At 32.3% G+C, this 21,303-nt stretch overlaps 2 protein-coding genes across 2 annotated transcripts; one reads left to right on the plus strand and one right to left on the minus strand.

The window, feature by feature from the left end:
* The first annotated feature begins 1,252 nt into the window (after window positions 1-1,252).
* LOC126818721 (histone acetyltransferase KAT6B) lies at window positions 1,253-9,416 on the plus strand. The gene is made up of 8 exons (XM_050546261.2): window positions 1,253-1,925; window positions 4,286-4,454; window positions 4,918-5,030; window positions 5,218-5,299; window positions 6,723-6,812; window positions 7,328-7,394; window positions 8,018-8,174; window positions 8,417-9,416. Exons 1-8 carry the CDS (start codon window positions 1,368-1,370, stop codon window positions 8,549-8,551), a joined length of 1,371 nt encoding a protein of 456 aa, XP_050402218.1. The 5' UTR covers window positions 1,253-1,367; the 3' UTR covers window positions 8,552-9,416.
* A 4,294-nt stretch (window positions 9,417-13,710) lies between these two features.
* LOC126817595 (histone acetyltransferase KAT6B) lies at window positions 13,711-21,045 on the minus strand. Its single transcript, XM_050544666.2, has 8 exons — window positions 20,335-21,045; window positions 19,618-19,807; window positions 19,163-19,275; window positions 17,987-18,068; window positions 16,565-16,660; window positions 16,403-16,469; window positions 16,027-16,198; window positions 13,711-15,820 (listed from the first exon to the last, which is right to left on the minus strand). Exons 1-8 carry the CDS (start codon window positions 20,944-20,946, stop codon window positions 15,689-15,691), a joined length of 1,464 nt encoding a protein of 487 aa, XP_050400623.1. The 5' UTR covers window positions 20,947-21,045; the 3' UTR covers window positions 13,711-15,688.
* Window positions 21,046-21,303: the final 258 nt, after the last annotated feature.

Genomic DNA, 21,303 nt, shown 5'->3' on the forward strand with positions numbered 1-21,303 from the left:
CGGCTAATGCACCGTCATTATGAATTGCCGATCAAATTTTGTTATACACACCGCTTGATTAGCTTTACTGACAATATTTGTAGATAAACGAAAGTTGTGAAGAGAGAGAGAGAGAGAGAGAGAGAGAGAGTTTAACGTCCACTCAACACAAACTAGGCCATTTCGGGATTAACATAATGTTTCAATTTTATTTCAATAATTCGCTTGCCCGTAGAGGTCTTTAATTAGCAGTGGGAGGAAATCAGGGGATTGGAGAAAACCCACGAGGTTGGTCAGGCGACCCTACTCCTTGTCACGTACAACCAGAGAATCGAAGCCACGCCAGCTGACCCAATGACAGACCTTATGATACAGCGCGCACACGTTAACCATTAATTGTTATATCACGTATGTCTATTATTATCTCGCGCGTTGAATGGCATATACCCATCCCATCCCACCGCCTGATGATATAGGATAAAGCACACAACACTTTTCTCATAAAGAGTATTGTTTTACAATTTAATACAACGAACGTACAACTGTGTTAACCCCTGTTCTCAATCTTTTTTAATACATAAAATTCTGAAATGATAGAAATTTCAACTGGGACCTATGGAAAAAAAACCCCAATAACCCGTCTCTTGCCAAGATTCCTTCCAGTTTTATTAAGAAAAAGAGAGGACTATGAGGTAATAACTTCTCCGAAGACATTTTGAGAAAATTTCAAAGAATTCCAATTTTCAAGGAAAAAATACCGATATATAATTGCATTAACATTTTCATTCGTCGTTATTATTTTCAATAATTGTGTCCGCTAACAATATTTTCACACAGTACATGGTAGTACATCTTGTATTATCATATACTGTGTGAACTTTTGAATGTAAATTGCATTCACTATTTTGATAACTAAAACACCCTGATCTCCTAACATAAAGAAATATATTTCCTTATCTTGGTGTACAACATTCCATATAATCTGTATGAAAGGCTAGACATAACCCACATTTACCGGTCTATTAAATTCATGCGTATTCTTTTAAAAGCTTTTCGCGGCTTATACATCTCAATGCAAATGATTTCAGTCTAAATGTAAAGTTAATTTTATATAAAACTGCTCATTTAACATCATTCTTGTTAATATTATGTTTGAAAAGGAATCGATCAATATATTTTTTAGAGACAAATTCCCCAATAACACAAGTTCCATTAACGAATACATCCCATAATGCAACTTTCAGCGCATACGCTCATGCGCACTTTTCCATTTTGTGTCCCCAATCGTTCTCGAGAAGGAAGATAACTTTAACATTTTTATTGTAAACTCGCTCAAAATGGCATGATATCATGCAACCCACCAAAGGAAATGTAACTTAGATATTGGCATGGAGAATCCTATACACCGGGAGTGGATTCTAGATACAATAGACCAACTTCGAGGCAGAAAAGCCCGGCCGGATCTTGAGCGCATTTGCCACATGCTAGAACGAAAATACGGTTTGTCATCGTCGGTAACAGAGAGTTGTTTGGAACGCCTTGTTGACAGTGAAATTGTTATGAAAGTGGACTATAAGGGTAATACAAGCTACCGGCATGCAGCCAAATGGAGAAAAAGTCACCTAAAGGGTGTTGTCATGAATTCTACATCAGCCAGTCGTAATTTAGTTGAGGCGGTGTTGGATTGCGAGTCGAGCAATACAGACGAACTCAGTCGCGGTGCTAGCATTCGCGACATAGAACTATGGTTTCAAACTCATGAAACCGAGAGACTCAAATGTCCAATAAATGTTGCTTTGCAAAGAGAAATTGACGCAGGGAGAATTGAAAAATTAAATAATGGGAATTATTCTGTGCGTATCGGTAAAACTAGAACCCCCAAGAACACAACTAAATCTGATAAATTAGTTCCTAGTCGTAGAGGTCGCCCTCCCAAAAATAAAAAGGTGATTTTATGACTTTTTCATCTGTGTCACAGATGTATCTTTTCTCCCAAAAGTTACTTAAAGGGACAATAACACTCTTGCTGGCTTGAAAGCTCCAGAAAATAAATAATATCTCTATCTAAGTAGTAGATGTTTAACTGTCTTACCTGTTGTGTAAATTATCCATTACATCCTATTTTACTTGTCCAGAGGGTTCAAAAATATTTTTAAATCGAAGTTTCATTTGAAAAGGTTTACGTTAGACGTTTCAAACCATTATGTTGAATTTTTCAAAATTTTTAAATAAGGTGTGTTAAGATGAAATTTGTATCATCAATTAATTGAAATATTCTAAAATAGTACAATTTGTTGACCAGAATAAAGATTGGGACATATTATTCAGTTACAACAAGAGTTGTATTGAGCCTCTAATATAATTTTATGAATCCAAATATGCTACATTGATTTCTTTTGAATGTTCAATTTTGATTTGTGTACCAATATGTTGCCTAATTGATAAAAAGCTATAAAAGGCCACTGTTAAAAAATTGATTGTTGTTCGTTCACAGAAGGCCTACCATGCATATTCTTCTGGAGGGTTTTTGTTTTATATTTTTATGTTAATGTTAATGGTTCCTACATGAATACTTAACTTCAAAAATAAATTGTAATTTCACTAAAAAGTGTTACTCAGATTTGTCTGTATTTCCCTGTCCAGTTTTTATTATTTTGTGTATTATACCTAGATTAGAACAATTAATTATGTCGGTAACACAGACAACGATATTGGTCAAATAGAGAATTATTATAAAGTTCAATATTTGTTTATGGATGGAGATAAATGGGTTTAGTTAAGAGTTATATAGAAAAATATTGAGGAAACTAATTGGGCTTTTTGAGATTATCATGTAAATTCCAGAATACACAACCAATTATAATATATTCATATTAAAAAATGAATGGTTTGACATGTTGTTATCTATGCACTACATGCAAATTTGAAGAAAAAAAAATGTTTTCCTGAAATTATAAATTGTCATAGAAAAGAAAACTCATTATTATTAGAAGATGTGTACTGTATTCCTTATAAATGTAAGTTTTCAAAAGCGAAAGAACAATGGGATGTAAGCCAGATTTTTTTGTGCATACTTTGAAAATAACCTGAAAAATAGCATATCTGTTGTGTGTACATGTATATTGAAATTAAGTGTCATTTCCTATACTGGTATAATTTGAAAGTGAACAATCTCTGCCGCAGTTATTTTAAGCTTAAAATGACCCCTATCTGTATTAGGTGGTAAAAAATTTCAAAGGGGTTTCTTATCTACAATTACAAATAAATTAATGTAGAAGGTGACAATTTGAAGAATTGCTAGGAATAAAACATTCTTGCCAACCATCAGCTTGTTGTCGACATTAAAATTATTTACAATTTTACATTCGAATAGTGTAATAAATCTACTTATCAGTATACTTAATAAACTATAAAACATACTTACGGAAAAAAAGCTATCGAAAAAGACTCAGAATATATTAAAACATGCATTATGCAAGAGCCAAATCTGTCCATTATAGGTCTATCTTTACTCCTTAAATAATGTCAAAATTATTAATTAGACATTAATTAACTTACCAATACCATAATCAACTCTCGCTGCCCTCGGTGCCTGCGATATTTAGTGGATTCCAATACGTTTACTTGTGGATATGATTACCGTAAAATGGATAATCAAGACTTTGTTTATTATCGTAACAACGGTTAATTTGACTGAAAATTTCAGCATATTCTCTTATCATTATCTAGTTTTGAACAAGTATAGCAAAAACTATCAGCGCTTTATCTAATCTTACCTAATGTCGCTTTAAGTAGCTGTTTTCCATTATTATGTGCTATGGTTTATTAACCTGTCCAGTTACTAAATGTGTCAGAGAGATTATTACTTGTACATTTATAACAAGATATTGACATTATTTCACGAAAACAACCTTGTCTGTTATAAGAGTACACAGGTGCACAAAACAATTCAAAACTATTCATTAGTTGAAATAATGAAAAAAATTGTAGAAAATTGTGATTTCTAATTAGTGAGCTGTGCCAAAAGGAATAGATTAAATATATCAGAATATTGAGCTATATTAATTAATAATAAATCCTAACAGTTTCTTAGTTAACATTTTGTTATCCATAAGAGTCAAAATATTTACCAGGTTTAAAAAGTTTTGATTTTTTTTAAAAAAACAAAAAAACCCAACTTTTCCTGGATAATGGTTCAAGACATGACGAGCCGCAGTAATCCATTAATTTATTGGGGGACTAATTCTCAACAGTTATTTTTGTTGGTGTGTCTTAAGTCACGATTCTTTTATTGTCTTATCTCCAGAAGTTAAAGCGAAATTATAGCTATGAAGATGACATGGAATATGAGCCTCCCTGTTCCTCGAAGAAACAGTATGGTGAGGAAAAGTGTGATTTTTGTAGCCAAACTGCAGAGTTCAACAAACTTGGTGTTCCTGAATTTTTACTTATTTGTAAGGACTGCAATGCTAAAGGTAACTGCAGTATTGTTTTGTTTTCTTTTACATCATTTAAAAAGTTGTCTCCTTAATTTGGTTAAAAAACAAACCAAAAAACTGTTGATTCATTGGATTTTATATGTTGAAAATTTTACATTTATAGATAAAGCCAGCGTTAAGATACATTTATAACCAATATTATGATTGACTATGGACACCATAAGCCAAAACTAGAATTATAGAACAAGTCGACCAGCTAATTTAAAAAAAAAAATTAATTTATTCGGATAGAGCTTGAAATATAGAAATAACGTTTTGGTCAAATTTGCCCAATTCATTATTTTATTTTGACCTAATTCAAAGAAGAGTAACTCTTTTAAACCCTATTCAAACAAGTTGCTATTTCTGATATTTTCAATCACTTTTGAACTTTTTCTTGCTCTGACTAATTTTGTGAAAGTGTACTAATACTAGAATTATTTGAAAAATAAATTTTCAGCTCATCCATCATGTATGGAATATACAGAAGAATTATCTCGGAGAGCTTATCAATCACAATGGCAGTGTATAGACTGTAAAACATGTTGTATGTGTGATGATTCTGGAGATCCAGTGAGTATAAGTAATTTTCTTGCAACATACAGTTTACCTTGCACTCTCCAATTACATGACTAGACTTGAATAAAGGAATAAAGTGTTGGACATAAGATGAAAGGAATAAACATGCAACTGTTATAAAAACAATTAAGAGTGCTAACTGATGTGCTATTTCCCTCATTACCATGTATGATATTTGTAGGATCTGATGTTGTTTTGTGATGGATGTGATAAAGGATATCACATGAACTGTCATCAGCCACCTGTACCACATAAACCTCAAGGTTTGTACAAGTCTGGTTTTCAGCAAAAAAAAAAAATCTAGTCTACTATTTACAATCTTTAAAGAGCGTATAAAACAAACATGAAAGTGGTATGTGCATGAAACCAGTTTAATTATACTTGCGATATACACCAATTTCGCACAAATCTCATCGGAATTAGCCTGTATATGACTATTTACATATCACAGTAATATCAGAGTGGATGGTCATGTCACATCACGTGCAATACACATGATTGCATCTGATATTTGTGAACATCTGGCCTGTGTTCTATAAACATGGTGAACTTATTAGCTCTATATTCTAATTGTTATATATTCCCAACTTAACATATTTAATATGTACATTAAAAGTTAATTTAGAATGAATTAAATATGGCGTGGAAATGCAATCCACACAGATTTCATTTACAAAACTCGTTCTTTTCACTTATTACTATATGGAATAATAGTGTCTTTTGACATTGTCATTCTGCAATGTAAATGTAAAAGATGTCATGATGTTTTATATTATTTCTGGGGGAGGGAATGGTTAGTGTGTGCGTGCGTGCTGTATCATAAGCTACAAACACAAAAACATATTTTATGTTTGGTCCTGAAAATACATACAATTGTTGCCATTATTCATGTGTACATAACTAATATTTCTATTGCCTATATGTCTTACAACATTGCATTACAGTATTACAAATTCACGTACATAGATAACCATATTTCAAACGAACATGAGACCATTCTCACACTTCACTTTCAAAATTATCTAATCAAATAATTAAATGAAATATTTATAAAATAATTAGCTTACCCATTTGTGGAAAAGAGCTGATGTGTGACATGCATAAATGTAATTTAGTTTTATCCCAGCTGCACTTAAAAATAACCAAAGAATCACAAATCACCTGATAAACAACCTTCAGAAGAAACCACCTTCAGAACTGAAAGATTTCAATGAGTTATCCTTAAAATTATACCAGCAATATTAAGATCTAAACCCATATAAAAACTAAAACATTTCAGGCACTAAAATAACACACCATAATACATCTATTACAATTCCAGATCCATACAATATAAAATCCACCACCAAAACTATAAACTCACTAGGGAGGTTGAATGGCCGAATGGTTAGCATGTGCACGCTGTATCATAAGGTCTGTCATTGAGTCAACTGCTGTGGTTTCGATTCTCCGGTTGTACGTGACAATTAGTAGTGTCGTCTGTCCAACCTCGTGAGTTTTTTCCGGGTCCTCAGGTTTCCTCCCACTGCTAAAGATCCCTAAGCGCAAGTGAATTATTGAAATAAAATTTAACCATATGTTAGTCCCGAAATGACCTAGTTTGTGTCAGTGGACCGTAAACCCCATTTCTCTCTCTCTCTCTCTCTCTTTATATTATTTCTGTCTTCATTCACATTCATATTCTAGGAAAATGGATTTGTGCTGAATGTGAAATTGAAGGAGTATCTGTGGAAATATTAGAATTGCAGGAGAGAATTCTTGCCAATAAAAATAATGGTAAGGACATTTAGCATTTAAAAACTGACGCAGAATTATTTTTCATATGAAATCCATTGATTTACTTATAGGAGGTCAACTAGAAATAATACCTCTTTATTTTCCTGTAAGTTGTAGTTAGTGAGATGAACTTTATATGTCATTTCAAAATTGCATCTTCCAGGGGGTCAAGTTCTAGATCAAAACTATGTCAAAAGGTTATTGATTTTAAAAATGTTTTGGTGACTGATCTGATTATGGAAGATGATTCCTCATCCTATCAGATCAAAACAACAACTAAACTAGATCATGAAAATTGAGCCAGTAGTTCAGGAGTTATCGAAAGCATGCAAAAAACTTTAAAATTCAGTGTTTTTCTGGCACAACAACCCTATGTACCCAGTTTGATCAAAATCTGAGATAGTCAGGTTTAGGCTGTGTATTGAATTGACATGGAATGATGAGCCTTTAGTCAAACTAGCTAAAACTTGATTACAAAATTGTGTTACTGAGTTTGATGTTTTTATGTTATATAGTTGGTGAAACATCTTTACCACTGACACCATGTGAGTCACCACAATTTGATCATCAACCAACATACAGGTAAATATTCAGTAGAGTGTTTACTATGCAATACTTGTCTGCACAAGTCAAGATTGAACATGATGTGGTTGGAATGATACAGTGGAATACAGACCTTTGATTTGAGATAACAAATGACAGCTAACGACATTGCTTTTGTACTTGATAACAATAAGAGAACATTTGTTGAAATGTTGTGACCGTTGTGACCGTTGATTGTTTATTCCCTTATAAACTACAATATTGTGAAAGTTTGATCTTTAAAAGAGATATCAGTTAAAAAAATGTTCAGTTTTGTTCAGTATTTACGTAGGTATGATAAATTGAAAATTTGTCAACATACAGCTTCCTGTAGAAGATGTAAACCAAAAATGATCAATGCAGGACAGTGCCACCAACAATCTTCAATCTTCTTGAAAATCTTCGTTGGTCCTTTTTCTAATCTTACTGAATCCAAGTTGGGAGATTGTCTACCATTGATATTTTAATTTTTTTTTTCTTAATTAAATATTACATAATCTATCTGGGTACATTTTAGCTCGGATTGAGTTGTAATGGATTAGATAGGACTTAAATACCTGGTCCTTAAGGATACTTTATAGAATAATAATGTACCCGGTATTTGTATTTTATGTAATTTTCAGGGCGGTACCTCACATTCAGAAGCCCAAAATATTGTCTAAAGATCCTAAACTTGATGGTGTGTATTATCCAGATGCATCTGATTGGTCTATAGAAGATGTTGTTAGCTTTATTGCTTCTGTAGGATTCTTGGAACAGTCACAGGCATTTCGTGAACAGGTATGTTTCTGTCTGGTACATAGGTCATTTCTTTTTAACTACCTAACATCAGACTAAAGCTGTGTCTTAAAGGAGTATCCCTTTAATATGTTCTATGTTGCAAGTTTTATCAGGTTTTATTGGACTGTATTGGAACATTTTGCATATCCGGCATCTCTTTGTTCCATATATAATTATGCTCTTGTTATGTTTGTTGACGACTCTTGACTTGATTATTTGTAATTGTGGATTACTTTCTATAGGAAATTGATGGCAAATCTCTGTTATTGATGAAGAGGAGTGATGTTTTAACTGGATTATCTATCAGACTGGGGCCAGCTCTAAAAATATACAAACATGTACAGAAACTTCAAACAGCCAGCCAAGATATCAGATAGTGTTTTATTTCTTGTAATGGAGATCATGTCTTGACAAAGTGAACTTTACAAAGATGTAATGAGAAATTTCACAGTTTTTACGCAATGAGCAAATTGTGTCGAAGTGCTGCTTTCCTTTGCTAATTCTTTTGTTCTACTTGAAAGTCTTGTGGCGATAAACTGAATATACCCTGTTATTTATGCATTGAATATTTTCTGAGGCAAAGCATTGTAAACATTTTTACCCTATCCATGGTGCTATACCACATACCGGGCCTAATTGCCTTTCGCATTCTTCTTGTGAACAGTTTGTTTATCACTAGAATCAACCATTCATGACTGGAAACGGCCGTTGACTTGTTTTTCCAGAAAAGCTTTTTCAAATATGAAATAATTCCTTGATGTCAGTAAATTCATTCTATTACTTGAATAGAAAATATTAATAGAAACATATTCTGGTTATCAGATACTGAAACTAAACCGTGGGCTTAATTATCAAGTACACAACCCTGATAAATTTTATTGACATAAATAACACTTGATAATTGTAAACTGACAAATTGTTATCAGGACATTGCAACCATCAAATCAGGGTCTATTTGAAAGGTTTGTCTGTCTGTCTCTCAAACTTTTTGGTACACAATAACTCTGCTTCTAATTGAGCTAGAATGTTCAAACTAGATGTAGAGGACTGTGTTAAGCATTTTCAGCTGTGGCTGAGCAGAGTTAAGCAATTTCATTGGTTGAGACTTTGGGGCACAATAAAACAGCTTTTAATTCAAGTGAGTTTGATGCTTAGGCTAAGCAGAAATAAACTATTTAGTCTAAGACTTTAGAACACACTAACACTGCCTTTGGATGGGACAAAAAAAAAACCCGGAGGCTCTGTTAAAGAACCCTTGACAGATTGGATTGGAAATAAGAATAGAATGTAGCTCCAGTGTAAGGCAAAATTTTTCTCAAAGCACACTGCATGACATATGCCCGTCATCATTAACCTTATTTTATTTTCATTGCATTTGAAGAAAAAAGAAGAAAAAAAAGTAAAACCTGCATCAGACTTTTTTTAAATGTTTGTCTTGAGAAGAAGACATTTTTTTGTATGACCTTATATTAGATCTCTTCTTGTTTATATAGAAATCCATGTATCTATAATTAGTCAGCAGACAGTTTTACACACTAATATTAATTTGCTTTTAAGTGGTTGTAAATATTGTGATGTCTAATATTGGATTTATATATAGGTTATAAATAATAAGGTAATGTAGATAGCTTGAAGGTTGATGTTTTATAAAATAAACTCTTAATTTATACTCTGTATACTACATAGTACTGCAATGCACGAAATTAATGTCAAGAATTTAATGCAACCAGAAGGGAGTTAACAAAAATGTATATTGCATTTTTATATTTTTTTTTTTTGAAGTTTATGCAGCCATACCCTTGCCAGAAATGAGTAGATTCTTGTAATTTTAATATATAACTTGACAATTACAAGATAATAACATCATAATTGTGTTTTCAACAACACTTATTAGACTACTTGTTTTGAGTGGTGTTACGTTTGACAATACCACATATCTACAGAATAACTACTTGTGTACTGGAATTAATGTGGCTGGATGATTTTCATTAATTATGGGTGTATGACTAAAATAAACCCACCCCAATATCACAAGATGAAATATTTTAGGGACACTGGGTGTATCTGCAAGCTATATTATATTAAATGTGCATGTACTAAATGTATTTTTATGCATGTATAAATTTGTTTTTTGTATCACAGAAATTTCTTAAGGCTTGCATCACACACATATGTACATTTAAATGCTTGACTTCTATTCTGGAAGTTATGTAGCAGTTTGTTTTATATAATATAAGTATTATTTATATAAAAATGTTCATCCCAGTGTTATTATGTATATGTCATCTATGAATTGTAAATAATTGTGCCAAGTAGTGGATTTTCCTTAAAATGAAATTGTGTCTATATAATAAATGATTTAATGAATGAAATGGGGTAAAGTTACAGAATGATTATCTATATAATATCTAGAGGTAGCAAAAATAATGTGTAAAATTGATTATTTGGGTCTATATGCAAACACCATCTTAAGCACCATTGTGTATCCTGGAAGTATTCATTTTCCATCTCTGTGTGTCAAGATCCTGGGCACCTTGAATTAATCTGTCTTGAAGCACGTTGCAGTCATAATCTTGAACACCTCTGTTACATTCTACTAAATATAGGATTGTTAGCACCTGCATGCCTTGTATTAACATATTGGTTACTAGAGGGTTTTTAAAGGTATGTATTCAAAAGTAAAATATAGTCTAATATGAACAATTATTGTTGATGAAACATGCATTAATAGTGATCTAAGCTAAGTATGTTAATGAACTGGTTGTTGAATTGTATATATTTTGTTAATTTGTAAAAAAAATTGTTATATATTTGTTATGCCTAATTGTTATGTATTTAATGATATGCTTTTCAAAGTAGCATTTGAGTTTTGTAATGTTATATTTTATATGGCTTTATCATAAAATGAAGTTTGCCACTGTTTTTTTTATCTCAAAATACTTTATCATAAAGATCTTGAAATATTTATAAAGATCTTGAATGATGATTTAATGTGTTAAACTACATTTATTAAAGGGGAATCGTGTGAGATTAGATAAAGAACTGACATTTCACGCTATAATAGTTAAGATATAGATAATTAAAAGGGAATATGTTGAAAATTTCGTTCAAATTACTTCACTCTGAGGCTAGTTATAGCCGTTAAAAGTACAGTGTAGCCTTGATTGTCATTGCTACTGTAGATAATAAACTAAGTCTCGATTACCCATTTTTGAATTAAATCATTAACTGTCATTCGTATTTAAATATGTTGAAATTCTCCAGAATCTCATGGCATCAAGAGGTGATTATGGTCATGGTATGTTAATTAATGTCTAATTAATAAATTATTTAAAGGCATAAAGAAAGACCTGCCCTATGCAGATTTAGTTCTTGCATAGTGCTTGTTTAAGAGAATACAATTGTTAGATCAATGCTCAAAATTTTTGGCAATAAATGTCATCCTTGATAATGATTTATTTCATTGCCTTTATTAAATCTGAATATAATGAATATTAATTGTATTTTTTACGAAGAAATAGAATCCCACAAATCTGAAATCTCATTTACTTAAGATAAAATGTGGGGTATGCAGGTTTGTAGAATATCGTCTGTTGGCAGTCAAAGATTCGTATCTGGCATATTTAATGAAATTTACTTTTTATACGCCCACATTGAAATATGGTCGTATATAGCCGTCGCCCCCATCCGCCAATCTGATTAAAACACTGGTCCTATTTCGTTTCGTTTTTTATAGTTCAAAAATTTCTGTAAGAGTTATGGCCCTTGATCACTTGAGATATCTTGTGGACGCAATAGAGGCTAATGTTTATATAAATTTATACACAGTGTTTAAGGTCATTAGACAAACAGTCAAAACAAATTCTAATGATTTCTGATAATTATTTAATGGGTTGTTACTTGTAATCAGATTTTAGCGTGTTGTAAATGTTTTAAATACTGACAAAAGAAAATATATGCGACACCCCTTGTTGACTGCCCGGATGACTTCTACTGCTGTGGGCGTATGTTTTGTTGCCTGGGAACTTATCTTTATATGTCCACATGGAAATGTGGTTGTATGTTTCTTCAAATCTTTTCATCTAGTAATCTTCTTTGCAGTCAAAACAGTTGTGTACAAGGGTGCACAGGATTTTATAGATATTGTTTCAAGATGTAGTATGTGAGGCGTTCCAAAAAAATGTAATGCAAACATGCTGCATTTCCTTAAAATCAGCTGTGTGATTTACCAAAGCATTTTTAAAGTTGAAATTTTTAAATATCTGTTGAAATTATTGCTGTGCCTCTACTGCGTGATATCTTTGAAATAAAAAGGTGGAGGTGAATCCGTTACCAAAATGTGTCTTTACTGTATAAAACTGTAATTACTCAATTACATGTACTCTGTATATTGGGCATGGATGTTAAGCTGGATATCCTCAGACAGTTACTGTTGTTTGAATGTGTACACATATATTTGTTATAGAAATAGGTTAGAACATCTTCAGGTATACATTATGATGTGATGTTTCTATACAATATCATGATTCTAAACCTCCATGCATATTTTGGCTCTCCTGAACAATTTGCCACAACTGAGATACAACCATTTCACTCTACATCTATAATGTGCCACCTGCATATCTGCTTTTATTAAATTGTGAAGATCAATGGTTAATATTGATATATAATGGCCAAGTTATAATGTTGTCATATTGTTGTGATATTGTCTGTCCATCCATCAACCTTAGGGCGGTTAATATTCTTTGATCTATAGTTATGGTTTAACATTCCGGGAGCTACCATTATTATTAAGATGGTTCTGTCCATCTGTCACAATTTTGGAACACAATGACTCTGCTTCTAATTGAGGTAGAATGCTCACACTTGGTTTGGGTGAATGCTTTGAATAAGGATCATAAGGGGCCAGCTTCCTATACTACTGCTGCTGTTCATATAGCTTCATCAGTGCTGATATTGACAATTATAACAATGGCACAGTGTCTGCTTCTCGGATGAATTCATATTACTGTACACCAGAGAAACACGGACAGGAAGGCTTGAGTGGTGACAAAGTACTGAACGTTACAGCTGTGACTGCATATTGTGAAAATAGATCATTTGCGTTGGAGGAAGTGTACAGAGGCATTAGCTACCATCACCGAATAGAGCTGCTCATGAGGCAGAATGAACGCCCAGTACTACAGGGACAACGTATCTGCACATATTTCAGAATAACGTTTTATATAGCATGTGTTTGCATGGACTTCTTGAACCAAAACAATGTGGTAGTACTCTAATTGCTAGCCCTCTCTCCCACTCTTATCAATCGAGCATATGTGGCAGAATATTGGACGTTGTTTCTCTCATGGTCCCCATTTTACCCTTTGTGCCTACATTTCACTGTAAATTTGTTATGGCCTAAATAGGTTGTTGATTTTCTTGTGTGGGTAAATGTCTGGCACAATCATGACAAAAATCACATTTCAGCTGCATTATCAAATTTGCTTTCACTGCTTCTCGGTACCCGTATATTTTAAAATTAATAACAATATGATAAAAATAAAAAAGCAGTTTAATATTGCATACAGAAACAATAAATGAACAAGAATGAACATAGTAAAGCAGTAGATATCCAATACACTTATACTAATCCTGGTTGTTAAACCCCATCAAATTTATTTTCAAATGAATCTTAAACTGTTACCTATGTTCCCTTGTCATATAAAGGGAATTGAACTTAATTTCGACTCAAAACTAACTTATTATTCGGGGATTAACATATGGCATGTCTTTATTTTAATAATTCACTTCAAATAAACAAGTTTACACATGTCATAAATGTTTATTTCTTGAGCAACATTTTAAAGTAAAGGCTTGATAAAGACAAGACAATCCTAGTTAAAATGTTGCTCACAATTAACAGTATTTGTATTCCATGTGTAAATATCCAATTTAGTTACTAAATGCCATTGAAACAGTATAGGAATCATCATGTTAGCAAAAGCTTCATACAACTGATATTGACAATTATTACAGGATATTGACATATTGTACAAGTATTACAGGATTCAGTTTCATCATCACATTTCATAATTGTTAACATTGTTTACAAGTTACCAAAACAAATATTTACATGGTATTTAAAGATGCATTATGTAAGATTTAGATAACGAGCTGACATATGTTGAAAATGTCAGTCAAATTACTTCATTCTGAGCGGAGTTGTCGTTGGAAAAACAGTGTAGTCTTGATTGTCATTGCTATGATAATGAACAAAGTCTTGATTATCCATTTTTTAATTAGATCAAATCATCATTAACTGCCAATTATATTTACATCTGTTCAAAACCAAAACCATCCGAAGTTCTAAAGAGTTGATTATGGGCTTGACATGTAAATAAATGTCTAATGATTTACATAACATTTGACAACAAATAAAAGATATGTATTAGGCAGAATTAGTTCTTGAATAATGCATCTTTAATGAAATTATCTTAGAAACATAATTTGTTAACCTATAATGTTCATTCATTACATTTATTATATTCTTAATATTTACATCTGTTAACAATCGGTATTCTTATCACATATAACCTACATATACATAACAATACTTCTATTCAAAAAAATAAATTAATTTCTTTAAAAAATTTGATATGTTTTAAATGACCATTACTACATTTATTATCATACGTGTATATTAAAGCTCCTTATAATTAAAAAATATTCAAAACATCAAGTACAACCAAAAACAAATACAAAATATTTAACTGTGTACAATAGTTTAAAATATACCCATAACAAACCACACTGTTCAAATTTAATCAAGACATTAACTTGCACATTTGTATAAATGGTTAAATTGGAAGATTACCTTTGGCACAATTTTAGTCATTTAAATCAACAGACAACAGCAGCACATATACTAGGTAAATACTTTGATCTTATTTAGCAATATCAACTATCTATACATTTATTTCAACCAATAGTAAGTACTCTTTAGTACCGAGAGAAAAATACCGACATTTAAATTTTGATTACAGTGGTAATTTGTTATATGATAATTTGGTGAATACATCCATTCTACATTTCAAGTTGAATAATATCAGTCTTTAAAGATTCTTTTCACCATTTGATGGACTCTGAATCCCTAGTGAACTACACTATTGTAAAATCAATGAAATGGTTCAATTCCATTCAGAATTTACAAAGATATGATGAATTGAAACTAATGTCAACATTCGGCATCCTCTGCCGACAATAAAAGGGGAAATAATCAAAGCAAGCCACCAACATTTTCGTGAAAGTCTTTGATGGCCTCTTATTAATGCTACTGAATCAAAGACGTAATATTATCTTATGTTGATATCTTAATTTTCTATTCTTAATTAAATTTTAAAAAATCAATGTAAGTAGACTTTAGCATGGATCAAGCCAAAAATGGACACAACAATCAGCAACGTTAATAAAACAATTTCTAATCAAATAAATCACATATCACTCAATCATACATTCACATAACATCTTCTCTTCTAAAATTCTAAACCAGCTGTTTGTAAACCTTGTATATGTTGGTAGATTTTTAAAGCCGGTCCAAGTTTTAGAGAAAGTCCTGTTAGAACATCCACTCTCTTCATCAGCAATAAAGATTTACCATCAATTTCCTTTTAAATAAAAAAGTATGGACATTCTGTTACAAAAGAGTTGCTAGAATTTATGGAAAATTGACTCTATAAGAGAATGAAAAGAGGAATAAAAAAAAAATCCAAGCCATAATAAGTCTAAATTACTTTATTTTAATATTGACAGATGGATAATGACATAGGCAAGTAAAAAGTATTATTTAATTAAAAAAAACCTGATGACTTACTTGATCTTTAAAACATTCTACTTGATCAGAATAGCCTAGTGACTGGAAGAACTGGACTACTTGATCTATTGTCCAATCAGAAGCATCAGGATAATATTGGCCATCAAGTTTTGGATCCTTTGATAGCTCTCTTGCTAAAGATTCTTTCGATGATTGTTTCTTTTTATACAACCTGCAAAAAAAAAAATTCATAATAAAATAGTGTTAATTTGATATAGTTTCTTTGTGCTATGCAATAATTCTTGAACCGTTTTTTATAATACAGTTTTTTATCTAATGTTTTTTCCTTTATTTAAAACAAATCTCATTCTGAATATACAATTTCGTGGAACAGCATTTAATCATAATAAAAGTATATACCCAAATTAAAACTTACTTATATCTATATTTTTCATCATCACATTGAACTGGTGAATCACATGGTGTCGGTGGAAAAGACCCATCTAAAATTAAGCAAACATATTTTAATGAAAAGTTTATTGGGTTTTTTTTCATGATTTTGAAATATTACTTAGTGCTTTCGTCGAGAAATACTTACAATTATCATTACAGATACTTTCACTCCCACTACTTTCTTCTACTTCCTGAACCTTTGAAACACTTGCTCCTCCACAATCAGAACACATCCATTTCCCTGAACAACAAGAAATTTTTAAAGTAATCTAATGTATTCTTTAAGTTGCATTTAGTAACTGGGTCGATAAATAAAATATAACACATACTTATGGAAAAACGGCTACGAATGCAATGTAATGGTCTCAACTCAACACTATACAAAGCTTATTTTGAAACTAACTCTTGGTTATATGAGTTTCAGTGTATACTTGTATAATTTGACAGCAACATTAAGATCTATTTTTGCATTTTGCTGTGTGTATCTTTTTTTGGCAAAGAATAGATTCAACATAATCATAAATAATTAAGAGACCTGCATGGTTGAAAGAATGAAACAGTTGGAAGTTAATTAAGAAGGTATGGATAAATGACTTATCTCCCTTTAACTATTATTTCAGACTCTAAAGCTTTAAGTTTCACCGGACTTAAAGATACATTATGGGAGATATTTATAGAGAGTTGGCCATTCTTGCTATAACAGTTCAAAAGTAGATGATGAAAGAAGAATATATTGAAAAATTCAGTCAAATTACTTTATTCTGAACATAGTTATCATCGTTGTAATATTTGCCTAGAAATGGTAGCGAACTGTGTCTTCACCTTCGCCGAACGTTTGATTGACAGACGTTAATCCACCTACATATCTCGATTATCAAGTAAAGTTTTCAATGGCTTGCAGAAACGCTCTACAGCGGCCTCGCTAAGTACACTCTATCATTTAGCCTCGATCTAACTGACGTATTTTCATCAGGTTACCCCTTATCTGATTTAATCAATTAGTGAAATCCTATTTAAATCCGAGCTGTAGCCGAGCCATCCGTGGGTCTACAGTGTTGATTTTGGTCTTGTTGTTTAAATAAAGATCTAATTTATAATTTCTATAACATCTGAAGCCTAAATTAAGACTTGCAATAATCAGATTTAGCTCTTGCATAATGCATGTTTAAGTTGACAAGTCAACACTTTTCAGTGTGTTAACTATAATTTGTGTTGATATTAAGGGAGCTAAAGCTCTTTCGTTAAAGTTAAAATAAACTGTTGAATTTGGTGTTATTTTGGTTAGTATAAATCAGACATTAACGTCTATATTTTAATTTCGAACATTTTAAGCGGAGGCTGTTTGTTCATTTATCCTAATTTTACTTCTGTCTAAAGTTGCCAACTTTTGATCAGCTAGATCTCAACATTGGTATGTAAATATGTTTTTAAACAGACAGATTGTCATCTTACAAAGCAAAAAAATAAATCGTGTCACTCAAATTTTTCTCTGGGCTGATTTGTGACAGTAAAATAATTTTTTAAAAAATCCATCAGTTTTATGATGATGATGTTAAGTAAAAACTACCTTTAGGTTTATCTTTAAGTGTTGGTTTATGACACGTCATATGATATCCTCTATCACACCAATCACAGAATAACATAATAGTCTGAAAAATGTACATGAAACAGTTATTCAAAATATCCCAGTAACCAAACTGAAGCATCCAGATCACTAAATGGCATTTGGACATGTTGCTTGTTGAAAAGATTAGAGTTATCAGTGCTTCAAAGATTGATCAAAAGTAATTATCAATTTGAATATACAGTTACATCAAATATTGTCAAATTTGATTGTAAGGAAACTTTTGAGATAAATCTGCCAAGTCATAGCTAGGATATAGATTTTCAGTGGTTTTCAAGGAGTTTAACAGATGCTCATGAAAAACACACTACTATAAGTAGTTCAGTGCTTGGATTTTACTCAATAAGGTGAGTAAAAGAAAAGTGATAGGTCTAACTTGACATGATTATCAAATCATTAGTTACAATTAGGGTGAAAAGTTACATGACAAAACTAACAATTTGAAAATGTATATTAATCAGTGAACTGTTTATTCATTCTCTAAGGCAATCTACAACCCAATTTATATATTTTGAGGATATCATAATGTCTAAGTGTTCCATACCAGATTCCCTCAACACAATGCTCATTTGGAGACTGACATGGGCACATTTTATTTCTATTTTAATGTGTGATAAAAGGGAAATATATTTCTCCCTTACAGCAGTGATTATGCCTTATCTTCACAGAATAAATGGTTCAAGAGACCATTTATGTGCATTACCAAAAGCACTTTCATTGTCACCCCACAGGTGTTCATCCTAAAGATGTGGGACTTGGGTCTTGAAAGATCCTGATTGTTTTTCTCAGTTATGACCTAAGGTCACCACTGTACATTGTCAATCCAGCTAGTGTGAGTGGTGGACATATTCTAAAGCCTAGCCAAACAATTTTGGATTTTCTGTGTATAGTGGGAATTTGAAATATGAGCAACTCATAGCATCGCTGTCATGGAATGAAAATTTTCACCTCAATAGTACACCGTATGGCATGTCCTCGTTAGCCCGGATGGAGCAGAAAATCAGTCGTTAACCCCTTTTCATTTCTGTTAATCCATCATTGAGACTCACAACTGGTTGTTGATATTAAGGCAAGTTAATTCATTTACTTTCTGGTCGAAAGTAATGTTTGAATACTTACTGCAGCTTCTGCATCATCACAAACACAACATGTTTTACAGTCTATACACTGCCATTCTCCTTTATATGCTTTCTTAGCAAGTTTAGGTGAATACTTCATACAAGATGGATGAGCTACAAAAAAAATTTTTTCAATAAAATAAAAGGAGTGAAAGAATCTATTTGCCAATTTATTAATAGCTATCTATCAATAGCTATGTTCACTGTCTAGCCAACTTCTTTTTTATGTTGGCAAAATGAAGATAATAAATTTCAGTACTGGTAGGCCTTTGCTGGGTTGGGGGTAGTGTCCTCTTTTCCTGGACCTTTTTCCTGACCCAGGCTCTATGGCCTTGATAACAACAAAGTTCACATAGTAATTCATTGTCTACAAATTTGAACTTGGTATACTTGGTATTGTGACGAATGGATGCAATATGACAATCATTACTTCAAAAAGGCATATTCAAGGTTTACCTATAGCATTACAATCATGACAAAATAATAGTCTTTCTGGTTTTCCTTTTATATTCTTTGAAGAAGTAAGTTTACAAAAATCACAAACAGCATTCACATCGTCGTCATAAAAACCAGCATCAATATTCTTGGATTTTTTCCCAACCAGATCAAGCATCTCGAAATCGGGTCCATGAGTCTTTTTAAATTTCTACAAAAGAAATCAAAACCATTTACAATTTGTAGGCAGATGACTTATCAGTTTGTTTTGTTTTTGCGTTATGGTTGAGACCGCTCCACGTACCACACTAAAAACTATTTATGGAACAACAATTACTTGCTTATTGTACTCGCATGTTTATCAACCAGTAATTGTCATTTTATAAATAGTTTTTAGTGTGTTACTGTTCAGTTACTAAATGCCACTCAAAGAAGTTCTAACACACGTTTGACGTAGATTCATAAAAATTGCGTATGAATTTCCTAAGATAAAATAAACATTTTTGTCACTTAGTGACAATCATTTCATATTCTAAAATGCACCTAGCCTACTTAATTGGAGACCCTTGTATTAGGCCTATAACAAAAACTTGCAATGTCAAATGAGGTACCGTTGTCTAATAGCAGGCCTACTTAAAAAATTTATTATGACTTAAAGCAAAACAAATTACAAAATGTGTTGCTATCTGCATTAGATCTAGACGTTTTCAATATTTATTGTTACAATAGTTAACACACCATTCGTTTTGAAGGGGGACGGCCGCGTTTCTTCACTGTTGTTGGATTCGTATTTTCGGCCGTAGATTTCGCACTTGTTGTCGCAATCGCTCCTTTTGGTCTGGACTTTTCTTTATCTTCTGTGTTCTTCTTGGCTATGATATAGTGACCATTAAAGAAAAGTCTTTTCAATCTTTTATTTTCTACTTCCCTATTGAGGGCGTCTTCGAGATTCGCCGATTCTTTCTCCGTCTCTTCTGAACCGTTAGCCGCCAGCCATGTTTCAATATCGCGTATATTTGCCCCCCGCTCACCACTGGAGTTATTTTTGCATATTTCTGCTACAGCTTTTTGGATATCTTGAATGAATGCATTTGAGTTAAGTACTTGTCCTCCCATTGCACTCTTCTTCCATTTTGCAGCATTTCTGTAGCTTGTGTGTCCTTTGTATTCGACTTTCACAACAATACGCGCATCAACTAAATTCTCCAGACTTGCCGTCGTTTCTTGAATACTCAACCCGTACCTCCTTCGCACCATGTGGCAAATGCGATTGAGATCGGGTCGGGCTTTTCTATGCCTCAGCTGGTCAATCGAGGAAAGAATCCAATCCTTATGCTTTATCGGTGCCATCTGTATATCTTTTACATGTGTTTCTGTAGCTTTTCAGTCAATTTATCGCTAAATCAAAAGAACCCGAAGAAATTTTGTCTATAATTTCTCCGCAAAATCTCTAATGCGCAGGCGTAATAGGTCAAAGTGGTGGATTATGGGTAATATTTCGGTAACCTGTCTTTCTACAACTATGTCAGAGACGCTCTTGATTGATTTTCGGCAATGGACATGTACACTCAAAATACACACACTTTTCACAAAAGCAGAAAGTATATGAAACCAGAATTTAAATATCCACCATTAGCTTACTGACAGAAGAAAATTTAATTCATTCCCCGAAAAGTTGTTCTGTGTATGGTTGTTAAAAATAAATTA

The sequence above is a fragment of the Patella vulgata genome, chromosome 4 (assembly GCF_932274485.2).
Source record: "Patella vulgata chromosome 4, xgPatVulg1.2, whole genome shotgun sequence".
Classification (NCBI taxonomy): domain Eukaryota; kingdom Metazoa; phylum Mollusca; class Gastropoda; family Patellidae; genus Patella; species Patella vulgata.